Consider the following 26,737-nt stretch of genomic DNA (forward strand, 5'->3'; position numbering starts at 1 on the left):
TTTACTAATTAAATTTAGTAATATTTGAACAATTGTTGGGTAAAGTTCGTGCTATTAAATAATTTAAGTATCGATGCATCAAAACAGTTTCACTAGCAATTGTAATAACCCTACTGAATAAAAACAATCATACCAATTCTAAGCAAGATAACGATACAATTTTCTGTCACTGTTATCTCTCTCCAAAAACTCCCTCTCAATTAGAGACTCAATCCGTTTCTTTACCTCCGTTGGATTTGCAAGGAATCGAGACTGCAACTGCTTTGTTACTTCAGCTACAAGATTATTGTGTTCCAGTTTCTTCCTTGATTTCATAATCCTCACTATTGAAGCCTGAATCTGCGGCCTCCGCTCCTCCTCAACTCTTTCTTGAGTTTTCAGTTTCTCCGGTTCAGGTTCCGTTTCAGCAACTACACTTCCTATTTTTACCTTATACAATTTGCTACTGAACTTGTCATTAACAAAGAATGCATCAATCTCACTAACATAATTATTCATAGGCTCCTTCCGTAGGACATCTTTACCCTTAACCAAAGCCAAAGATTGCAGGCACATCTTCAAATCTGAAGCTGGAATCTCAGTTGCTTGCTCAATTTCCTTGTAGCTTAATCTATCAGCATTATTAAATAGCATGAGTACACACATTTGATAGGTAGAAACATTTAACTCATGTTTCTGACCATTCTCAAAAGTTGCTCTTAAGTCTGCTGTGCCCATATTAGTTTGCCACGACAATTTCCTGTCGGTATGGTTGCTGAGGTAATATAACAGAAATTTCTCGCAAAGTTCTACCATTTCAGTCGGAATGTTACATGTTACACTAGATTGAGTTGGCCAAGACCCTGTTGTCAGGACCTGCACAGTAAGTGTAGCACCATCGGCATCACCTAACTCAGGGTGGCAGGCATAAAAGCTCTTTATCGGGTCTAGAGATGTTTTCATGTCGGTAAACATGCCCTCTAATTTGGAAGTAAATTGGTATCCACATTCTGTCTTCATCTTAGCTATGAGACTCCGCTCGGCATCATCAGAAACTGTTTTTCCACACAAAAGCCGCTTTGCAAGGTGCTGTTTGTAATACTTCTCAAACACATCTTTTTCCTGCAAATAACGGAATAAAACCATAACCTTGTTAAGAGTAATCTCTACAACATCCTCACTAATTCCCTTTAGACCATTTTGAAGCTTATCGTCTACAAATAGTGATATGTACTCTGGAGAACGAGGATTCAAGTTAATGAAAAATTCAAATGAGGAATTCAGATCTTTTTGGAACAACTTGTCATTACTAAATGCCAAATTTATAATCCTGTTGAATTTATCTTTCTCATCTAAGAGCCTCTGCACAAATTTAACCGGATTCTTCAACCTTTCTGGATCAGTAACAAGCTGCTTACCGTAGTCTCTAATGTATGAATTCATCACTTCCCGTATTTGTGAGATACCACCGTTGACACGACGGAACAAGTTATACATTCTACTCAAATCTTCATACTTATCATCACAAATCATGTTTACTAACCCAGAGTTCTCCATATGGATTAATCTAAGCATGTGATTTTCGATCATCTCCTTCTCCACCACAATAGTAATCTTCTTTTGAGTGCTAGGGTCCAAGAAGTGGCTCACTTTATCAATTACCTCATTCAGGCGCATCTCAGCCTTCTTGAGATACTCCCCACAATTACAGCACTCAATCAATTTCTGTGATTCAGCCCGGTAGAACTCATCTGAAACTTGCAGCAAAGGATTCTCAAATTCTTGCATATAAACGGAAGGACCTAAATCCATTAGCATATTTGTTATATATCTAATCAGTTTTCTATCAATAACTTCTCCAGCATAGTCCTTGCATACTAATACCAAAAGCATATTCGACAATCGAATCCTTATCTGGTTTGAATAAATAACATTTTCTCTCCACAGGCTCAGACCAAGTTCATAAACAGGTGTCTTGTTGGTCTTTGGGATATAAGTCGTATCCATGTACATTAAAATGTCTCTAATCTTTCGTAATGCCTTGCTGTGATCATTCCATTTTCTGTTTAATTCTTTCAGAAAGGAACTTCTTTGAGTGGCTGCAACAGATGTAGCCATCTCTTTGAGATGAGAAGTCATGGTGGCAACCAGTCCAGAGTATAGCTTCTCCCCAAAACCGTGAAAAATCATATTGCAAGCATTTCTGAATCCACAAAATATAGACAATAAAATATTAGAAACATGAAATATGTGGCTCGTATGGAATTATGGAAAGGTGAAAAAAAATACAAAGTTCATTTACGTAAACATATTGGTAGCAAAATTTATATAGAAAGATCATATAATTATCCGCGAAAAGGATTCATTATTTCAGATTTTACCAACAAATAAATAAGGGAGAGGAAGTAGGCCGTCTGATCAAAGTCCAACCACAAATAGTAACATTATGAAAATATTTAATTATGAAAATAAGCTAACAACAATAGACATATCATCATCATTACCAACTTGATAATTTAAAAAACCCTAAATCCAATGATAATATTTTAAAAGACAGGCACAGTGAACACAAATAAGAATGATGAGAAAGAACCTGTAAAGCTCTTCAAAACTGAGAATATTCCTAGCGTTGTGATTGTATATCCGACGAATTGCATGTTCCAGAATGTTCCAAGCCTTGTCACCATATTCAGCACTCATGTCCTTGAAAGCCTCTATCGGAACATCCTTCTTCTTCTTCATGTTATTCTTCTTCTTCTTGTTACTCATCTTCTACTTCTAAATACAAGTCTCTCTTGAACGTTGCTTTGCGTTTCTTTTTATCGTTTTTGCAAGGTATGATCTACTTTGAAAACAATAAGGTTGGAACAGTCAATGCTAGTCTCTGCAAGGTATGACCTACTTTCAAAACATGTTATTCTTTGACACAAAGCAAACGTATTTGTTTTTAGGGTTGTGAATAGTTGGGCCGAACTATGGTTTGCTAAACTTAAGTATGACCCAGTTAAAACTTAAGGTCTAGGGTTTGGTTTGATATGTAATCTATCATAAATTTATTTATTTATTACTAAAATATAACCTAAAAATAAATACTATACAATTATCCATGAAAATAAAAAAAAAATCTGTATAAATAAGCATATAAAATCCTCAATGAGTACGATGCAAATACGCGTACATAAGTAAATAAAATATTTAACAACATACAAGTTTCAAATATTTAACATACATGATTCCTAATATTATTTTCACAACATACAAGATTCAAATATTTAACATATTTTTCTATATATAAGAAAAATATATTCATTACAAACATTATATTAATGTTGATAATTTTCATTTAATATCTTTAAACATTTGACAATATCAACAATAAAATTATTTTTTGTATAATTATCACAACTAGGTTGGCACCCAACAGAAGTCCGCATCCTCTACCGCCTTTCCAATATATAATATTATTAAAATAAAATAAAAAGGAAAAATATTTACAATAAAAAATAAATATATACAGAAAAGAAGGACCTGAAATGGCTAAGGAAATCTATAATTAGGCATCTCATTCCTGTCCCTTGGAAAATCCGCCAACAAAGAAGAAGGCAACGCAGTGAACCACACATATTATCTGGTATCGCATGCCCTAAAGGTTCTAAAAAATAATATTCATTTAAACGGTGGAAGAGGACCCTGAGAATGGGTTTTGTGTGAAGTCTTTTGCAAATTCTTTTTTTTTCTGGGACTTTGAAACTACTTTAATGGCACCTCATTCACAACAGCCTTTGCTAGCCAAGTTTGCATAAAATCCAAGTCCTTCTGCTGCACCGGATCTACCGGAGCCACAATACTACTAATATCTAATGTTTTTTTCTTTGATGGGAGATAAAATATGTTCTTCGTTCTCCTTCAAATCATTTCTAACTATGTCATCAGATACATTCTCAAGTTGTATGCTAAAAGTATTATCATTAATAGCAGGACTATGAGAAATAGGAGTTACAATAGTTGTCTGTATTTCTACCGGGATGTCATCTGTGTGGTTAATAATTTCGTCCCCATGGGATAGGGACGCTGCACCAAGCTCCAATGTAGCCTCCAAAGATGCGGCCTCAAGTGTTTTTCGAACTGGAATATCTGAATTCATGGATTGGTGTTGCGGATGTGGGACAATTTCTGTTTCCTCCTCCAAAGGTGCGACCATAGGAGTTGGTAAAACTGCAAGCACTGCCTATGATCTGACAGGAACTACTTCCTCTCGCGCATCCTGTATTTCATCTTGGACCGGAATTGCTTCCCCTTAGTTCTGAAATGCTTCAATTTGCAATGAAGCTATTGCTGTTTCTATTTCTTGATGGCCGGAAACATGTATATCATGCTAAAGTTCATCATTTGTTTCCCTTTCCTCTTCCACAAGAACTGGTTCTAGAGTAATGGTTTGTGTTGCGCCAAAAGCCAGGGAGGAGCCTATACCTGAAGGGTTGTTAGGCAATGACATCATGCCCGATATTCTTACAGTGAGAACAGAAATCGGGCATCCATTTGTAGGCCACAAAAATCGGGAAAGCATATCCTTCCCTCTCGACAACAATTTCATGAAAAATCTTACGGGAGAAGTCCATATCGACTAGAATTCTTGCATAATGTCCAAATAGTCGCTTTGACGACGAATTGTCGATCACAAGAGGGGTGCCCACCGCACTTGCAATCTCCCGGAGAGTCTGTTCCATCCAGTACTCATGGGTAGTTCTAGCAGTCGAATCCAAACCTAAGTGTGAGTTTTCTCTGCGTGTGCATATTGAAATCCTTGGACCACTCGAAAAGCCGAAGGACACCCGGCTTTAGGGTAACTGTGCCCGCTGCCCAGACATTATACTTATCCATCTCTGAAGCAAACAAGAATTTGTAATAACCTCTTCCTAGGGACATCATGCGTCATGCTCATGCAGTCTTCCATTGCTTCTGTAATTTCGATTCAATTTCCTTTGTAGAGTATGGCTTCTCTCCTTTGTTTAAAACCAGACGTCCCCGTAGGTTAGTCTTACAAAAATTCATTCCACGTTCATATAGGTCCTGTGTGATTTTGTTACTGAGTGTTTCTCCAATAATTATTGGCTTTGGCAAATTGGCATTGGGGGCCATCTTAGTTGAGGCCGTGAGAGCTTGTGCAAAAGAGACAGACAGCAAGACAGTTGGTGCAGGCGGTGGAATAACCCTTGCAACTTTGGGAGCGATTGCAAGAGAAGACATCTTAGCCTGCCAATCAAACATGGTGGCTGAGATCGGAAGCAGAAAATCAGAAACGTTAAGAGAACAAAAGGTGAGCAAAGAACTAATTGAATTGACAGCTTTCACATAAGAATACTATGAAATTATGCTCAATTGGAAAGAATTAGACACAAACCCACCGAACAACCAATAGATGAAATTCACAACAAGTGGACAAAAGTGGATTCAATAGCAACTAGCGCACGTGAATGAATTCGACCCACCTGATTGATAACTAGCTTCAATCAAGTGAGACAAACATGAAATGGAGAACGGTGCTGGGAAGAAACCCTACCGGAGCCCAACCACTTTATTTTTTTCATAACAATATGTAATACCACTTTTTCCCTCAAAAATAAAGTAATATCTCTTTTGTCAAAAAATAAATAAATAAATAATATATTTGTATCTTTAAAAGAAAAATTCATGTACGTGTAATATTATTATTAGTACTCATGCATTAGAGGGAGGACGCTAGCCCATTCAAACAATCTTAACACGAATAATGGGATAGCACTTGGGTGACATGGAGTTGGGTGACATTGGTCAATCACGATCTCACAATGCTTGTGTTTCTCTCTCTTTCACAAGCATTGTGAGATTGTGATTGGCCAATATCACCAATGTCACCCAACTCTATGTCACCCAAATGCTACCCTGAATAATGAGACAATACATGAAAGCTAGTTATTTTGAAAGCTAGTTAACGCAAGGTTTTATTTCAATAATTCTTTATCAAAATATTTGACTTCATTTTAAGACAAGGTGAAAGAACTTGATCTAAAACATAATGCAAGTAAGACACACACACATATATATATATATAGAGAGAGAGACTATATATTTTTATAACCGTCAAAATGACTTGCCAGTCCAATCCACGTTGATTTTGACTTCTAACCCTAGAGGGACTTAATCCACTAAGATTATTCATATACTCCCCCCCGTTTACAATAAGGAATCCATTGCCTAAAGCTAGATGACTTTAACCAAAGTATATCTACCTACCTGGATATACTCCGGATTTTTTTGCCTAAGACTAGAGGACTTCAACCAAAGCATATATGTTTACCTGGCTATACTATGGATTTCCTTTCCATAAACTAGACGACTTCCTAAATATTTAATGTCTCTCCAGACCTCTTTAACAGTAAAGGTTGTTGCCACTACTGGGTGTTGTACAAAAGGGAAGTTGAGTTTGTATATGATTAATACAAAGTCTTGATTAGGATGATAACTCTCTATTATAGGATAATACAATGAAATTTTATACCAATTCAAGAGTACTTTGGACTACATGATTGATTTATATAATGATCTAGATAACTTTTCACTTGAGAGGATATTTATACATATTCAAGAGTACTTTTCGTTATTAGTCTTGTTTTATCATTTAAACACCATATTTCCCAAAAAAGGTAGCAAATCCAGGAGTCTTATAGTTATAACCTTTGGGTAGAGGCACCAACTTGTTGACCTACTTGGGATATGACTTCCTATACATTGGCATATCCATGGGTTTCAGTTGTATCCGCGTTGAGGGGGGTCCATGGAAGCTCTTGGTTCGTCTCACCACCGTGTCTTCAGTGAGCTTCTTCAACCATCAGAGTATTATATTGGTGAAGTGGATTAACAATCATGGCTGTTCACTACCGTAAGTTATGGCTACCCTCGCTTTGTCAACCCCATTGGAGGAGGTAGAGATAAATTAGGTCATGACATATATGTTGCAATTTTAGACAATATAGGTGGATAAGTTATCCATGGATTATGAATTAGGTAAACCTAGATGTTGTATTTCTACTATATATTGGGATGCATATGTTTCCTCAAGACTTGATAAATGATTTCATGTATTCCAATGTCACCCTAACTTTTAATAAAATATGTTGTCATTACTATCGGGGTCTTAAGTGTTTCAACCTATTGTCCCTAAGAAAAATAGAAAAGAGTAAATAGTCATTTTGGCTTCTGGCTCTGCACATTGTCTCGCATAAATCTCTGAATCAGAATTAAATACAAAATATCTCTTAGTTGTGTGCTTCCGTTATCAATTTAGTCCCCAACGTTAAAAACTTCTGTTAGCTGATGAGGTGGAAAATGATTTGGGCTGAAAAGGTAAACGATGTGGCACAGAGACTAAAGTGAAAGTAACACAATAGTCACTTTATTAGTAACCATTGGATATTTATCTTCTCCCTCTTGACCTCAATCATCTTGTCTTGGCGCTTTCCGACGTCTTGGTCTCACGTCCACCCAATCTCCCATATCCCCCCTTATTTGTGGCACCCTGCTTGGACCCCTCCTCACCCTGATATTCCCCATTTCTAACGAAACAGACCGGTGTGATTGTCTTAAGCATTGCCTAGGACCACCGCCTCTCTCTCTACCTCTCATCTTGAAATTTTTTAAAGTAATAGTCATTTTTTTCTTGTTATTTACTTTACTCTTTCTTTGATTTGTTTTTCTACTCGCAATTTTACTTCTGTCTTTTTACTTTACGCATTTTATTCAATGTGATTTCAATTCAAGTACCCCAATTCATGTCACTTTAGCTTTAAGTCTTTTAAAATTCGATTGTCCTTTTTACAATCTAAGTCATTTACTTAAAGTTAGTTGACCATTACCTTATTCAACTATTTCACCTTCAAAATTTGAAATCATCATTTTAGGTATATTTTCAAAACTTTCCAACGCACACTTGAGTCTATCTTATAATTTTCGGACTTCCGCAATCATACTTTTTTTAAGAAAAAAAAAACAAAATAAAATATATTAAACCCAGCAAACTATCTCTCCAACACAAGGTGTCTCAGAGAAAATAGCCGAAAAATTACATCACATGTTCAACAACAAAAACAACAATTAGCCAACACCCAAGCATAAATAAGGGTGTTGGCACAAATCATGAAACTTATAAAGAAAAACAGTAAACTTAGTCTCAAACCATCAAAAGGAAAGTAGTTTGATACACTCCAAAAGATGATAAGGGGATTTTTCCTTGCCTCTGAAAATCCTATCATTTCTTTCCTTCCAAATTACCCAAGAACTTGCAAACCAGATCAAAGACATGAAATAACACCTTGATTTTACATGCCCTAAGAAGATTCTCTCCCATGAAATGTTTCTACAGTTAAATCATGACCATCCGTTTTTTTTAATGCATGCAGTTTAAAATATTAATAAAGCTATTGAATGGAGTTCAATATCTATTTACGTTTCATGTTTGATTGATTTTTCTTTTACCAAAAACCATCTTAAACGATCTAATTAAATAAAAATAATAATTTTTAATTTAGAGTGGATCATCTAAGTATGGAAAAAATTTACTCTTCTTACTTTACCAAGGAAAATGACCTTTTCACAAATTAAAAACCAAAGTGGAAAAGGACTTCTCACTCGGTTCCAATGAAAACACATAAATTATGATTTGGCTGGAAACTGTTTATCGACCCAGAAATAATTGCACATTAGAACTTAAGAACTCTTGAAAGTTTATCAAATTAAATGCTTAGTATATGATATTTATAATATATTTGTGAAATACTATAAAGAGGAGAAAGTGATACATGGTTGATGGTTTCGTGTGATGCATATTTTTCGTGTGAATAATCTTATGACCAAAATTTTCTCAAGCAATATTTTAAAATCTTTTTTGGGCCATAAAATTAGTCATATGAAAGGACCTATAAAAAAAAAAAAAAGTAATATGCAAGGAGAGGTTCACACGCTGCTGTAATGAGAGGTCGACACAATAGGACAAATGTAGGTGTTTGGTGACAAGTTTAAGCATTTAAGATATGAATGACTGAATGTAGCTATGACTATTAGTTTGTTGGATGTAGAAATTTTCCATAGAAGATTCATAAACAATGACAGGAATGACTGAATGTAACAAAATTATGGTTCAAATTGTTATCAAATGTAACATAAAAGACAACTTAAGAAGAGGAGCATAATTTGGTGTAAAAAAAAATAAAACCTTATAATTTAATATTTCATAGTGTTCATTTTAAGTATTTACCCTACCACCATTTCGTTATATTTTTTAAATATTTGATATTTTAATTATTGTTCCCTCTTAAAATAATATATTACCCCTACTAAATGAATTTTAAAAAATTAAACGTGCAAATGAGATGAAATTACGATTTTTTTTTTCACATATAGAGAGATTTTTTGATAGTTTTAAAAATGGAAAAAAAATCTACCATACTTTTAAAATATAAAGACAAGTAAATACAATTTTAATTTATAGATATTAAAGAGTCTTTGATTTTTCTAATATACTCAAAAAAAAAATAGTATAGTGTTGATAAGCTCAAGTATTTTGTTCAATGATAATGATTTTACTATTGACTATTTCTTTCCTTACCCTACTCTCTTCTCGCGTGCTATTTTAAATTTTATAATCCGATAAGCATAAACGTTTTTCCAAACCCTCGAAAACACGTTTAAACACCCTCGTAAAACATCAATTTTTTTAGTTTTATAATCTGAATAAAGCACGTGAGAAGAGAGTGCGGTGGAAAATGAAATAGCCGTTATTATTTTATCTCTTTTGTGTTGCTAAAAAATTTGTTTAAATATTTATTATATAAAATCTTGCCTCTGTAAATCAAAATTTCTGAATCCGTCATTATACATGTCATAATCATGTTCAAACTATGGCATAAAAGAATTTAGGATAATGTTTCATGAACACCCTTTTCTCCGTACGCACATCGTATACCACCTCTATGTGAGAGTGTGTGAGAGATATAAAATGTGAGTTTTTTGTGTGTGTGTGGGGACCATGTGGACATATGTCACAATTGCATGTGGGTGTATAAGTTGTACATGCCACCTAAGGTGGTCTATGTATCACTATCCAGGAATTTAAGCATGTTTTGAAGTCCATTTAGGTATATGTAACCTATTAGTGCCTTTGTAGTATATGTAGTCCATTTAGGTCGGTTATGCAGCCGTCTTTTAAAATTAGCTTAAAGCCAACCGTTTCGAAACTGATTGAAAATGTCTTGTTAAAATGGAGCTTTGCTTCAACTCTCTTTTAAGTCGACCTTTGGTAAAGATGGGTTTAAAATGTAAGATCCACACTCTTTAAAATCAGTTGTTTAATAACCGATTTAATTAAACATTTTTTAAAAATGAAAATGCAATTATTATATGAAACTAAATGATTAGCATTTCCCTTAAATAAAAATGTCAACCTTTGAAGTTGGTGTGGAATACTAGCATAAAACATCTACTTTTTAACGCAGAGCTTAATACAACCGACTTTAAAGGGCTAGACGAACTTGATAACCAAATTTAAAGTTGCTACATCTATTTTGAAAATCTCTCGAGGCTGCAATAACCTACTACTCTCTTGAAAGAAAAACACCATTTCTTCTCTCTCGTTGTGCCTTATACTTCTCTCCTTATCACACTCTCGCCCTCACCCCTACTTGCACTCTATGTCGTTGTATTTTTCTATAAGTTTTAACACTTCTGTTTATGTTTTCATCTTCTTATATGTATATTATTCACACTTTTATTTGTTTGAGATTTTTATAGTTGTCTATTATCTTAATTGGGTTAGTGAGATTCTTAGTTAATTTTCAGATTTTAGTGCATCTTGACCTTTTATTCTTTTGCATTTTTATGTTTAGCGAACTTTGTATAAGGATCTTGAGGTTTGATTTTTATGTTTAATTTGTTTTGGATTGTATAATTCTTTTCACTTCAATCTTTGTTAGTTTATTCATGATCCAAATTAAAGATTAAATGGTTAAATTACTAATTAAGTGGTTTACATTTAAAAATACTATAAATAGTTAGTTGAGACTTGCTTAGAGCCGAATGAAGAGTGAGCTAAGAAAGATTCAATTAACTATTTTCCGATTGCTCGTACTTTGAATGATTAATTGTTGAATTTCTAAGCATCAAATCATCCTTCAGCTAACCAAAAAAATATGTGTGAGATGAAAGCTATTTTTTTAAAACTAAAACTAAAAAAAAGTTATTATATTTATAAAGCCAAACAAAATTGAAAAAATTGTTGATAAATTCTTAAACACATTAGAAATTTATTCAAAATTTGAATTAATTTAAAAATAAATTCATATAAAAATATGACATGACATTGAATGATTGGATGATTGATACATACTCAACCAAATTTGAAAGGTTCCGGAGTGTTCACAATAATTAAATTCAAAAGAAACAAGACGATTGTGAAATGGTTGAATAATAGGTAGACATCCAACCAATCTTCAGGATCCTAGAGTGTTCAACTTAATATTTTTATGTATAATTTTCATAGTGTAAAATTAGGTGAACACTCTGGTATTCTAGAGTTTGATTGAGTATGTATCCACCGTCCATTCATTTAGTGTCATGTCATATTTTATATTTGTTTATTTTAATATAAATTCAATTTGTCCATAAAATATCAATACTGGTTACCAAACTTCAAGGTGCTTAAGAATTAACCTTAAAATTATTGAATAAAAAAATTTGCATAAAAAATATTGAATACCAACATCAAAATAAATAATTACAAAAATATTGAATACATAATATGAACAAAGTTACTAGCTCTATTGAAAGAATAATGGAGCCGCCAATTTTTTGAGAGGTCACTTGGTTGAAAGATAAACTTTTCAACCACGTCGAACTTAATTTGAGACTTGGCAATGAGAAAGAAGCATAGAAAGAAGAATGATGCCGAACTTTATAACATTATTACAAAGCAATACGATGGTGGATCCACTAGCAATATAGATTGCAGTAGGCATCTATGCAGTTGATCGAGGATCCAAATCCAATCCATGTTGGTAACCAATTTCTTGCTTGGTTAAGGAATGATAACTGATTTTATGTAAAGTGGAGCATTAATTTCAAAACTTATTAGGGACTCATCTGCAAAGTGGAGCATTAATTTCATTTACTTACACTAATTTTGGTCACTTTACATCTCAAATCATTCAAGAGTGCAAATTAAGAGATAAAGTTCATTTCCAATGCATTGATTCACATTTTTTTAAAATAATTACCATTTAAGGTCTTAAAGTGTTTCAAAGGAACACTCGATAATATTTTCCAAAAAACGATGATGCACAAGCTTAGGAAAATGATGCATATATATGTTGGGAATAATAGTGCATATTGGAAAGTAATAGAGAAGAAATTAATAAGATTTTCAAGTAGAAGTTTATATAAATGTCCATCAACTTAAGTATGATGTATTGTATTTATTTTTTTTGAATGAAGTATGGTGAATTATATATCTAGCTAATTTATTTATTTCTTTCAATAACTTTGGCATAAATTTATGCAAAAATAACATTTCGTGATATATGTAATCAAATTTTTGACATAATTAATTTCTCTGTTATATAGCAGTGGGTAAGTTTTTGACAGTTTTATGTAATTTGTGTTGTATATTATAATTAAGGGAAATGCTAACCGGTACCCCGGGGGCACTGGTTAAGGATATGAAAAAGGAAATTATATAGTAATTAATGCATTGAAATTGTGTAATTAATTGATAATAAAGTCAAAAACAGTTTCCTTTTATGGTAATAATTCCCTTTTATGGTATGCTTAACCAGTGCCCCGGAGGCACCGGTTAGCAAGACCCTTATCATAATTCCAAAATTCTTGTTGCACACATTGGTTTTCTAAATAAGCGTCTTAAAACATAGAGCCCAAGTTTACAAGTTCATCTTTATTGCAAAAATGTCATTGCGTATAGTTTTTAATGATGTTAGTTTTCCCTACAACATATTTAAAATTGAGGTACTTAAATTACTTGTCATATTGTAAGACAAGTGGAACAATAGTCTTTTGGAGGGATATATTTGCAAGATGGATGTGAAAGTTATGAAAATTCAAATGGATAGACAAGCGAATGACGGGTAAATAAGTGGAAGACAAATGAATTATGTGTATTGAATATCTTCCCCTACAATACTTGCTAAAAAATATAGAAAAAAATATGAGTTTTTTTTTAAGGCGCCGCTCCTAAGGTTAGCGTAGTCGCTCCCCTTGTGAGGGATTTTGCCGTCGTTTGGTGAGTAGTCCACTCCCCCGTTTTTGTCGTAGCCTTGTGCTAATTTCTTTTGTGACTTTCCATTCCACAGTGATAAAATTTTGCTAGTTCTTTTCACCTTTTCTGATCCCTTTCTTGTTCTTCGTCACTTATTTTCTTCCAATTGTCGTCCCTTATATTTGAATACATGGTATTGCTTTTTCATTGCACATAATTTTAGGGATAAAGGTGCTGTTATTCTTACTGTTTCTTTTTTTAAATACAATTAGGGGTGGTTTTATTACAATTAGTGGTAACAACTATGAATTACCTCCTGTTTGATGAAATTGATGTGCCATGAGTATCATAGGATGGAACTTCCGAGGTTTAGGGAACCTGAGCGTAGTTCCAAAATTAAAATACCTAGTTCGCTATTATAAGTCGGACGGACGCCTTATTCCTCAGCGAGACATTAGTCCACTCAAATAAAACAGATGTTTTTCGTTATTTGCTTGGTTTTGATAATTGTTTTTCTGTTAGTAGCAATGGTCGAAGTGGTGGCTTAGCACTATTTTGGCAGAACTCTTTTGGTTGTACAGTACTTAATTATTCTGCTAATCACATCAATGTTGAGGTTAATGATCGGGGAAATTCACTGGTTATTATGGTTTTCTTGAGGGTAGAAGAAGGCGTGCTTCATGGGTTTTCCTAAGAAATCTTGCGAATAATAGCTCTCTTCCTTGGTGTATTTTAGGTGACTTTAATGATATTCTTGATGCCCGTGAAAATAAGGGAGGTGCTATTCGTCCTAGATGGCTTATTAATGGGTTTAGGCACGCGATATTTGATGCGGGGTTAACTGAAGTTTATATGAAAGGTTATCTATATAGTTGGTTTAAGAGTTTAGGCACGCCTAAAGCTGTTGAGGTCAAGCAAGATAGAGCACTTGCAAATGCATATTGGTTTCACATGTTTCCTAATGTCATGGTTGAGAATTTAGTGGCACCAGCTTTTCAGACCATTATCCACTTCTCTTAAAAAAGGAGTCTTAACGTATTTGGGTTCCTAGGCAGTCGTTCAAATTTGAAAATGCTTGGTGTGTGGAACAAGGAATTTATGATATTGTTTCTGATAGTTGGTCTTCTAGTGCAGGTATGCAGGTTACTGACAAACTTATAGCTTGCGCAAATGATCTCAGCTCATGGAATAAGGCAAACTTAAATGGTATTAAGCACAAACTTGAAGATTTCCGACATGAATTGAATCGTTGTCGTAACCAAGGGGCAGCGGCTGATCCAAACAAATTGACCAATTTACGAAAGCGTATGACGCACTTGATTATTCAAGAGGATAAGTATTGGCGGCAGCGTGCTAAGACTCATTGGTACCGTATGGTGACCTTAATACTAAAAAAATTGATGCTTCAGCCACATCTTGAAAAAAGGTAAACCGTATTAATTTTTTGGAAAATGATGTGGGAGTCCGAGTTTCAGATGAACAAGGTATGCGCTAGGTTGCTAAAGGGTATTTTGAAACATTATTTTTGGAGAGTAACAGCACTCGTACATCGGTTGTAGACATTATAGAAAAAGTTCTTTCTGTTGATGATAATGTTTTACTAACCGCCCCTTTTCAGGCCCATGAGTTCAAGGGCGCTATGTTTTCCATGCAACCAGATAAGTATCCTGGCCTAGATGGTTTCAATCAGGGTTTTTTCAACATTTTTGGTCTGTTTGTAATGCTGATATTTTCAGGAGTGTTGTGTGTGGCTCAACAATAATCAATTTATGCCGTCACTTAACTCTACAAATATTGCTTTGAACCCCAAGGTAATGAACATAAATCCATGAATGACTGGAGGCTGATTGCTTTATGGAATGTTTTATATAAATTAGTGGCAAAGGTTCTTGCTAATAGACTTAAAAAAATTCTGCATAAATGTATCTCTGAATATCAGTCAGCATTTGCTTCAGAGCGTTCTATTCTTGATAATGCCATGATTTCTATTGAAGCGATACATCACATGAAAGTAAGCAAGAAAGTAAGGGATAAAAATGTTGCACTTAAATTAGACATTAGCAAGGTCTGTGATAGAATTGACTAGCTTTACCTTAAGGAAGTGATGATTCAAATGGGATTTGATAGGCAATTGGTATGATGGATTATGATGTGTGTTGAAACTGTCATTGTTATCAATGAGATGGTGGGTCTGATCATACCAGGCAGGGGGCTGAGACAAGGAGATCCGTTGTCACCCTATTTATTTATCTTGTGTGCAGAGGGTTTATCCACTCTTATCGATAAAGATGAACGTTGTGGCGATCTCCGTGGCATATCTATTTGTACTCATGCACCTACTATTTGTCACCTTTTGTTTGCAGATGACTGTTTTTTATTTTTCAGGGCAAATGAGAAAGAAGCGTAGGTTATGAAGAATATTCTTCATACTTACAAGCTAGCTTCGGGACATGTTATTAGCCTTCCAAAATTTGAAGCCTTCTTTAGCATTGTTGTTCCAACGCCCTTGAAGGAAGCTATTACAAACATATTAGGTGCTTGAGCAGTGATGGGAACATGCAAGTATCTTGGTCTTCCATCCATGATGGGTAGAAGTAAAGAGGCAACCTTCGGATTTATCAAAGATCGTATTTGGCACAAAATCAATAGTTGGAGCAGCAAGTGTTTATTTAAAGTCAGCAGAGAGGTTATGATCAAACCGGTATTACAGTTTATCCCATCTTACATATGAGTGTATTTTTACTGCCAAATAAATTAGTTGATGCAATTGAAAAAATGATAAATGCTTTTTGGTGGCGTAATGGTGGTAATTTGCGCAGAGGGTTACATTGGATGTCGTGGGAAAGGTTATCGGATCATAAGAATTTTAGAGGTATGGGGTTTAAGGATTTAACATCTTTTAATGTGGCTATAATAGGCAAACAGTGTTGGAGATTTCAAACTGATTCGTCTAATATTAGGCATAATCCAAGCTATGTTTGGAGAAGTATTTTTAGTGCTAAAATTGTGGTGAAACAAGGTACGCGATGGAGAATAGGTTTTGGTGTTAATATACCTTTTTAGGCGCTCCTTGGATTAATGATGGTTTGTCTTTATCCACAACTAATCCAATTTTTGAGCCTTTGATGCAGGTGAAATTAAGTGAGTTTATTGACCAAGAATTGAAGATGTGGAAAGCGCCCCTTATTTGTAACTTGTTTGATGCGCACACTGCACAAGTTATTCTTGACACACCAATTCAGACACTTGTTACGGAAGATAAAATGATTTGGAAAGGGAAAAAAGTGGTAAATATACTATTAAGGGTTAATAGTGTTTTTCACCCTGTAATATAGGTCATTTTCGGTTTTCGCCCCTGTAAAATTTTCGGTTTGATTTGCATCCTTGTAAAACTTTTTTTTCCATAAAACACCCCTCCTCCATCCAACTCAGCAAATTCGTTTACGTGGCGCTGATTTGACATTTTTTTATTATTTTTAATTGGCCAGGTGTAAAAAAAAAATCCACATCAGATTTTACTTTAAAAATATTTGAAAATAAATTTTAAAAAATAAAAAAAATCATAAAAATATTCAGTTTTTTTTCCATAAATTTAATAAATCGAAATATAATTTTTAAAAAATTCAGAAAAAATATTAAGATTTTTCCAAAATATAAAAATCAGAAAAATAGAACAAAATAATTCATTTTTTTTTTCAAAAATTTTAAAAATTAGAAAAAAAAAAACTATTAAGATTTTTTTCGATTAAAAAGATTTTAAAAAATTATGGAATTTAATTTTCAAAATAAAAAAAAAAAGGTCATATTTTTTAGAAAAATTTAATTTTTAAAAATTTGGATACAAATTTAGAGGGTTTTAAAAAAGTCGTGGAAATTCCATTTTTCCTAGAATTAAGCTTTTCCTTAGAGGAGGTAGTAATCATAAATCTTATATTTGTGGAATGAAATGATTTTTTTCCCAATATTTTATTAAAATTGTGGAATAAACTTTTCGACTAAAAAATCTGAATTTTTTCTATATTTATATACAGATTTTTTTATAAAAAAATATGACCTCTTTTGTAATTTTGAAAATTAAATTCCAGAATTTTTAAAAAAATCTGATTATATTTTCTGATTTTTTCTAATTTTTGAAAAAAAAAATCTAATTTTTTTTTCGATTTTTAAATTTTTTGGAAACAAATATGACTATTTTTTTGTTTTTTTATATTTCGGAAAAAATCTTAATATTTTTAAAAAATTAATTTTCGATTTTTATGATTTTTTGGATTTTTTTATTTTTTAAAAATAAAATCTGATGTGGATATATTTTTGACACGTGGCCAATTAAAAAAAAAAATGCCAAAACAGCGCCGCGTAAGCGAATTTGCTGAGTTGGATGGGGGAGGGGTGTTTTCTTGAAGAAAAAAAAATTTAGGCTTATTAGATCATTTGGTCCCTTATTTAATTTCATGTTTTCATTTTGGTCCCATAATTAATAAAAATGGCGTTTTAGTCCCTCACATTTTCCTCTGTTTGCCAAATAAATCATGACCGTTAAGTTTAACCCAAATGATGTATATAGTGGACCAACTTTAAAAGTGGTCCATCATAGATCCTATTAATTATTTTAATATCAACCGTTTGATATTTTTTTTAAAAGAGAACCATTGGATTATGCATGTCTACTACATCTATTTGTACACCACCACCACCAAAAAAATTAAAACTTTCTTCATCTTCTTCCCTTATTCTCTTCATCATCTTCATCACCATCTTCATAGCTTCATCAACACAAACCCAAAAAAAAAAGTAATTTTTTTTAAACAAAATTCATAATCATCATTCAACAACAACAAAATCTAACAAACCTAACCAAATTCACAAAGTCCGATTCCCTAAAAACATAAGTAAAGACAAAGCTTCACAATTTCTTTTACAGATTCGTCCATAGTTAAAAAAAAATCATGCCCGTTCCTTTTATTTTCAGTTTAAATATATTGCAGAAACAATCACACATAGTTTATCAGTCTAGATCTGGACATTGAAAACGTGTATTGATGAGTATCTAAACGCGTTTTGTGATCAATTCCTCTTCCTCTTTCAGCTACTGCGACAGTGACAGATCTGGTGAATTCACCACTCCAACTTCACAAAACCGACGATTTCTGATTACACACGCTTCCTTTAACAATTCGGACGAACTCATCCATCTAAACGCAATAGGAAGGTGGTTCGCAGGCGGTGGTGGGGACGTTGAAGGTGGTTCGCAGGCGGTGATGTAGGTTTGAGAAGGGTGGATTGAAATTGGGAAGATGAGAACTGCCAAAGAGACATTTGGATTGGATTGAATCTGTGAGTTAAATGAATTGAATGGTTTTTTTGTTAAGTTTCTTAATTTCTGGATTTTTGTTATTTGGTGAAGGAGAAGAGATAAATTGTTAAAAATTGTTGTTGTTGTGGGTTGTGATGTTGTGTTGATGAAGGCACATAACAGGAAAGGGAAGAAGATGCTCGCTGGGAAAGAAGAGGAGAAAAGAAATTAGGATTTTTAATTTAGTATTAGGGGTATTTTAGGTATTTCACATCTTTAGCATTATTTTATGAAGATATAATGGTCCCTTTTATGATAAATAGATCGAATGGTTAAAATTAACAAAAGTAATAGGGTCTACGATGGACCACTCTGAAGATTGGTCTATTATAGACATTTGAAGTTAAAGTAACAGTCGGGATTTATTTGGCAAACGGAGGAAAATGTGAGGGACTAAAACGCCATTTTTATTAATTGTGGGACCAAAATGAAAACATGAAATTAAATAAGGGACCAAACGATCTAATAAGCCAAAAATTTACAAGGATGCAATTCAAACCGAAAATTTTATAGGGGCGAAAACCGGAAATGACCTATATTACAGGGGTGAAAAGCACTATTAACCCTACTATTAAAAGTGCGTATAAAATCTGTGTGTCAGAAATTGTTGATAACTCTCATATGCATGTACGTGGCCGGTGGAATCTTATTTGGAAATTAAAAGTGCCTCCTAAAATTAAGAATTTTCTTTGGCGTGTCTGCTGTGGTTGTTTTCGGACACGTGCTCATCTAATTAGTAAAGGTGTTTCTTGTCCACTTGATTGTGTTCAATGTAGTAACAATTATGAGGATAGCATCCATATTCTTATTGAGTGTCTTAAAGTTGTTCAAGTATGGCGGGACGCGAATTTATGGGACACAATTGATAGGGTGCTTCGGCAAGACTATAATATTCATGCTCTCGTATTCCCTTTTTTGCAGAATTTTTCTTTAGGGCATTGTGAACTTGTGGCCACGATTATGTGGAGTCTTTGGAAGAGCCGGAACATGAAACTATGGCAGCAACAGAATGAAACTAATGTGCATGTGTTTCAACGTGCAACTCACTTACTAGAAGAATGGAGGGCAGCCCAAGACATTAGGTCTCGCAGCAGCAACCAAAATATTGTACCACAGGTGCTCCCCACAAGTCTAGAAGAAGATCGTTGTATTATAAATTGTATTAAAAAATTATGAATTCTACATACAAGTTTACTTAATAGGAGGACCAAAAGTGAAGATGGAAAACTTTTGAGGACTAAATGTCTAAGAAATTTTTTAGAGGAACTAAAGCAAAAAGTTGATATATTTATAAGGACTAAAAACATATTTACCTCTTTCTTTTATATTGTGTTGTTCTTCACTTAAAATAGTTACAACAAATTTAAAACCAATTATGGCCTCGTTTGGTTTGAGCTTATTTTGAGCTTATGAAAAATAGCTTATGTAAATAAATAAGTTTTTATTTTAATTTATAAGCTCTTACTAACGAAAATGGTTTCTTCATAAACCGTTTTTTCATAAACTGTCTTAAAAACTTATAAATAATACATAAAAACTTATTTATTTACATAAGCTATTTTATATTAGTTCTAAAATAAGCTAATCCAAACGGAGCCTATATATTTAATTTAAAGAAATCATGAATATTTGTAAATATTTTAAGGGAAGAACATCATCACTAACACCTAAAAAATGGAACTAGTTAAGATTTTTCCAATACATTATCCTCATTCCTTGTATTCATTGTTTAATCTCTAATTAAAAATACAGCCTCTTGGGCAAAATTCTGTCAGAAACAAATCCTACATGCATGATGAGCACATAAAGCAGCTTTTAGTTCACCAAGCACCAACTTTTGTTTGACTCAGTCAATAATGAAACATATGGTTTGACCTAAAAAAACGTTGGTCTTACCAATCTAACTAGATATCAATCATGCATTTGCTTATTTTCTTACTAGAGATGAGAAATGATACACCAACAATAACAATTAAAAAGAATGTCAATTTAACATGTTAAAATAAATTAACTCCTTTTTTTTATTATTAGAAATCAAACTCATTAAATCAAATAATTAATTTAAGTGGTTAATGAACTCCTATTAAAAAAAATCTTTCGAAATAAATCGAGAAAGAAGTCTAATTGCTCGTCATAATTAATTTAACATGTATTTTTTCGCATCAAGCTACTTGTTTTACATAGAATCCAGTAAATTAAATAAATTGTTCAATCTATAACAATATATTATGATGATAATGAATTTTGAATTTTATTTTTCATTCTCTCAATTATAATCTTCCTTTAAACTATTATACCTATAATTTTATCTTTTTTATAATACAAACAATTCAAATACAATATAAATTAATATTTTTATCATGATATATTCCCTCAAAAATTTATAATCAAATATGATAAAATAAATATATTATTAAACACAACATAAAAGTGGAAAAACATACAACTACCCATGTTAATGCTAGAGGACAAAAGGTAAATAAACCTAAAAAAAAGAAGTGAGGCTCAATTTTCCCTGCTGGCAAACTATTCAATTAATGTCTATACATGTTATGAAATAAATGTTCGTTAGGGTGGTTGTATCGACTAACCTCTCTCCTCCAACTTTCACCTCTTTAAAATCCTTTTCTCATCTTCACAAAAAAATTCACAACTCAATGATCTTCTCTTCTCTCTTTACTTTCTTTCCTCTTTTCCAAACTCCACTTCTTTACCTTAAACTTTTCCCTTTCATAAACAAAATATAATCCACACACACACACTCTTTAAATATTTTGTACCTTTTATATTTACATTTTATAATAAGCCTATAATTAGTACTCACTTTGTGCATGCCCTTCATGGAAGAACAAAATAATCAACAAAATCATTATTCTAGAAGAAGCATTTCTTTTGAAAGAAGTAAACTCCCCAATTTTTTAATATCCGTGAAACTAAAATATGTGAAACTTGGTTACCATTATTTGATTTCTAATGCTATGTACCTTGTTTTAATACCTCTCCTTGGAGTAGCTTCAGTTCACTTATCAACTTTTTCAATCAAAGATTTAATCCAAATATATGAAAATCTCAAATTCAACTTTGTGTCAATGCTTATATGTACAAGTCTAGTAGTATTTCTTGCAACCCTTTATTTCATGTCTCGTCCAAGAGGCATATACTTGGTTGATTTTGCATGCTACAAACCACAAAAAGATTTGCAAGTCACAAGAGAGATTTTTGTAGAAAGATCAATTTTAACAAAAGCATTTACAGAAGAAACTCTTTCTTTTCAAAAGAAGATACTTGAGAGGTCAGGTTTAGGGCAAAAGACATATTTGCCACCAGCAATAATGAGGGTCCCACCTAATCCATGTATGGCTGAAGCAAGGAAAGAAGCTGAAGAGGTTATGTTTGGTGCTATTGATGAGGTTCTTCAAAAAACTGGTGTGAAGGCTAAGGATATTGGGATTTTGGTTGTGAATTGTAGTTTGTTTAATCCAACACCATCTCTTTCTGCCATGATTGTGAATCATTATAAGTTGAGAGGAAATATCTTGAGTTATAATCTTGGTGGTATGGGTTGTAGTGCTGGTCTTATCTCTATTGACCTTGCCAAACAGCTCCTACAGGTAGTATATTATATCTCTCTAATTTCCATAATCCAAAATTATATATCATTTCATCTTTTACATGCATAGTTTAACCCAGTTCAATCCAATCGCACTGACCGTGTGTGATTGGACTAAACATGTTTCAAACCGCAGTAGATTCTTTTATATGAATCTTCTATATTACATATACTTAGTTTAATCCAATCTCAACGAACTGTTGTGATTGGACTAAACCTAATTCAAACCGCAAAAGATTCTTTGACTTGAATCCTCTAAATAACCATAACTAGGTTTTATCCAATCCCAATCAACGACTACGATTGCGATTGGACTAAACCTATCACATACTACAAGAATTCAAGTTCATTTCTTCTTGGTTTATAATATGTTCCAAGACTAATTGTTTTCAAGTCTCCACTCTACAAATAATAAGAATCCCTAACTCTATCATGCAGACATATAGAAACCATATTTCACATGCTTATTATATGCAATTACTTTAGTACATGTGTTCAAAGGTACTACGTGCATGTTAATATTTAGGTATCTTTTCCTCAAAAAAAATATTATTTAGGTATCTTCCATTCGTGGATATAATTTATTTATGCCACGCCGCCTAAGGAGAATGGAGCCCCATTTTTATAGGGTCTTTTATTGCATACTGCTTAAAAGTTATAAGAGATTGTGACATCTGATCCAATTCAAACGTACAGGTTGTAAAGGTTGTTGGAAGTTTTTGGTGGCTCAGCCAACCTAATTAATACCCTACAAAGTTCCATGCATCCAAGTTTCCCGTAGTTATGGACCCTTTTTTATTTTTTTTTGCTTTCGAACCGGTTTCCAACCCACCAAAGGTGAGCGACTAATATGATTCGTGCGTAGAGGCATGCTCATTGGCCAAGCGTTGCTCCCCCTGGGAATCGAACCCGATATTCCCTAGGTACGTCCTTGGAAGGAGCTCCTTGCCATTGGAGCCCAAGCAACTTGGTTTGTTATGGACCCTTTTTTATGTTGACATGTAGTCACATAAATCACGCATTCACGTAGTCAACCAATTACAGCCGTTTGATGAAAATCAGACGGCACAAATTTAAACTTCGATGATATGCAAGTCATATAATCTTTATTAAATGATGGAGACTTTCAACTGCATAAATTCATGACCGTAGGCAATCAATCGTTATCAATGTTTTCAAAACTAAATTGGATGATTCAACTGGTTGAACCGTGAAGTGTCATCATCTACTGTTTGATTATTTGAACCGTTTGACAACAGTTTTATATCGGTTCGAGCAGATATTTTTAAAGTAGTTAAACCATGATAAGTTTAGATTTTAAAACATTGATTTGCACAGGTTATCCAACTAGCTTTTTTTTTCTTTTTCTTTTTTCTTTTGTTTATAAAATATTATGAGTTAAGGTTATCCAACTAGCTTGGGAAACAAGTTAGTTTAAATTAAAAAATTCAATAATCACCCAATTATAAGTAATAACTATGCAACCTTAAATTCTTTAAAAACAAAATATATACAACCTTAAATCTTGTCAACATATCCATTTTATTTTATATATAATATAATCATATACTTCTCCATAATCATATTCCACAATAACAATTGGATCATAGGTTTTTCAGTTTATACTATTGTATATTTACATGACAACTGATTCTTATATATATATATATATAAACACACACACATACATCAAAGTTCAATCTCTAACCATGATAAACAATGTAATATAGGTACATCCAAACTCATATGCCTTAGTAGTGAGCATGGAGAACATAACACTAAACTGGTATTTCGGCAACGACAGATCAATGCTAGTGCCAAATTGTCTCTTTAGAATGGGAGGAGCAGCAGTTCTCCTCTCCAACAAGCCACGCGACCGCCTCCGATCAAAATACCAACTAGTCCACACCGTCCGAACGCACAAAGGTGCAGACAACAAATCCTACGGCTGCGTCTTTCAAGAAGAAGACGACACAAAGCAAGTCGGTGTATCACTCTCAAAAGACCTAATGGCTGTTGCCGGAGAAGCACTCAAAACAAACATCACAACATTAGGACCATTAGTCCTACCTATGTCGGAACAGCTCTTATTTTTCGGGACATTGGTTGCGCGAAAAATCTTCAAGATGAAAATAAAACCATACATTCCTGATTTTAAATTAGCTTTTGAGCATTTTTGTATTCATGCTGGTGGAAGAGCTGTTTTGGATGAGTTGGAGAAAAATCTTGATTTAAGTGATTGGCATATGGAACCATCAAGGATGACACTGAATAGATTTGGTAACACTTCTAGTAGTTCATTGTGGTATGAATTGGCTTATACTGAAGCTAAAGGGAGGATTAAAAAAGGTGATAGAACTTGGCAAATTGCATTTGGTTCTGGTTTTAAGTGTAATAGTGCTGTTTGGAAAGCATTGAAGACTATTAATCCTGCAAAGGAGAAGAATCCTTGGATTGATGAGATTCATGAGTTTCCTGTTCATGTGCCTAAAGTGTCAAAAGTTATTGGTTCTTAAATATCAATATTTTCATGTTTTTTTTATGTATATTAAGGAGGGTGTTTTAATGGATGAAAGTTGTTTATGGTATTGTTGATATTTCTTAGGAGATGTTGTAAGAATAGAAGAAAATAACTATGCCAATTTGTAATTTGTTTTTGGTATAAGTGTGCACACAATTATTGTCCATGTTGGTCATTTGTTTTTGTTTGTATCAATTGACTAGTTCATTATGTATGGCAATTAATTTTCAAAGTTGCTTGTCAAGTTTATGGACAGTTTGTTTGAGATTATAAAATAACTATTTGTCATAATTATGTTTGTGTGTAAGCTTTTTTCAAAAATTTAAAAACACGTATATTGGAAGCAAATCTCTCAATTTAATGTCATAGTTTCATTTATTATTTCTTAGTTGCCTTTACATTCTAGTTTTGAAGTGAAGTTTATTTAACGACAAACGAACATGGTTGTTCATACCTTTCTAGGATTGCTTCTTGGTGTAGTCACCATATTTTTTAGATTTACCCCGCTTGTATTAAATATTTATTAATTAATGATATCAATTAGGTTGGTTTACGTCAAAAAGAAAAAAGCAAAACCCAATTTCATTTATGTTTGGAAAATCCAAACCACCATTTGCCAACTTTGGGTTGAATGAAGAGAAATGGAACAATAATATAGACAAGATCGTGCTTACTTTCTCAAAACATTTTCAGTATTTATTTACTAAAAAGTATGTTCATTTTAGATTACTAAAAAGGAGATTGAAAACTTATGTAGTAAACTACTCCTTTTGTCCTAAATAATAAGTCAATTTAAAAAAAAATATTGTTCCAAATTATAAATCACTTTACAGTATTAATGAAATATTAATTTTATTTTTTCTATTATACCTTTTAAATATTTAATACTCTATCTTCTTTTAATTCTTTAATGTATATATTTCTCATATCATTTAATTTATTAAGGATAATTTTGTCAAACAACTCATAATTTTTCTTTTTTATACAAAATTAATTACATTTTTTAGTACGTAAAAAATGGTCAAAGCGATTTATAATTTGGAACAAAAGGATTGTAAGGAAGGAGTATATTGTGATATAGGTGATGAAATACAAACTAGGGAGAGTGCATTTTAATAAGCAATGAATATAGTGTTTTGACAATATCTTAATTTCTGAAAATGCTAGATTTTTGTTTTTTTTTTTTTTAGGGAAATGCTAGATTTGTTCTCAAAAATTGTAAAAGAATATTATGAGGAGAATATTGGATCTACACTCTATTATATTTATTATTTGAAATGGAAATGAAAATAAATAAAAACATACTCCCTCCAGTCACATTTATAAGCAAAAAAGTATTTTTTAGGTTCATTGAATACGTATTTGGTCTATATATTAACCAAACACATTAAGTATTGAATGAATCTAAAAAAAAAAAAAAAACTTATAAATGTGACTGAAGGGAGTATGTAATAAGCGGGCCCTAAATTTTCATTTTCATTAATGAATTCTGTTACTAGCTATGATTAGATTGGACCATCTCAATTGGAGGTGTAACTTCACTACCATAATGAATGGTGGTAATTTTTTAGGGTAAGAGTAGACTTGATGGGGTAGGGGTTTGCAAGGACTTTTAATGTTAAATAAAACAGAATTTTAAAATTATAAGCTTAAATAGAATGTACTAGAAGGGGCAGTATATTCAAATGATCAACCCTAGCCATATATAAATAATTTAGAAAGGTTAACTGATGCCATAATTCTTGTAGGTAGGTGATAATGTAACATCCACCACTACAGTAATTATCTACTGGTGCGCACCTCCCCTATTTCCACCTCACCCTCTCTAAATGTCCAACCCTTTGCAGTTTGCCCCCACCCTCTCTAGTGCCCTACCCCATTCCTTCAGCACCATTTTCTCCCAACCACAAACCACTTTGTAATGGCAATAAATGGAAGGTTGATCTGTAACAGTTTGTTGCCACGGACAAGTAAAGA

The 26,737-nt window shown here is 33.0% G+C and overlaps 2 protein-coding genes across 2 annotated transcripts; one reads left to right on the forward strand and one right to left on the reverse strand.

Annotated features, from left to right (window-relative positions):
* Positions 1 to 91: 91 nt before the first annotated feature.
* On the reverse strand, positions 92 to 2,871 carry LOC25482929 (cullin-3A). Its single transcript, XM_039833094.1, has 2 exons — positions 2,573 to 2,871; positions 92 to 2,182 (listed from the first exon to the last, which is right to left on the reverse strand). The coding sequence occupies exons 1-2, from the start codon at positions 2,746 to 2,748 to the stop codon at positions 139 to 141; spliced, it is 2,220 nt and encodes a 739-aa protein (XP_039689028.1). The 5' UTR covers positions 2,749 to 2,871; the 3' UTR covers positions 92 to 138.
* Positions 2,872 to 21,278: 18,407 nt separating this feature from the next.
* LOC25482932 (3-ketoacyl-CoA synthase 11) lies at positions 21,279 to 24,992 on the forward strand. Its single transcript, XM_013611546.3, has 2 exons — positions 21,279 to 22,240; positions 23,970 to 24,992. Exons 1-2 carry the CDS (start codon positions 21,461 to 21,463, stop codon positions 24,753 to 24,755), a joined length of 1,566 nt encoding a protein of 521 aa, XP_013467000.1. The 5' UTR covers positions 21,279 to 21,460; the 3' UTR covers positions 24,756 to 24,992.
* Positions 24,993 to 26,737: the final 1,745 nt, after the last annotated feature.

Source organism: Medicago truncatula, chromosome 1 (genome assembly GCF_003473485.1).
Source record: "Medicago truncatula cultivar Jemalong A17 chromosome 1, MtrunA17r5.0-ANR, whole genome shotgun sequence".
NCBI classification, from domain to species: domain Eukaryota; kingdom Viridiplantae; phylum Streptophyta; class Magnoliopsida; order Fabales; family Fabaceae; genus Medicago; species Medicago truncatula.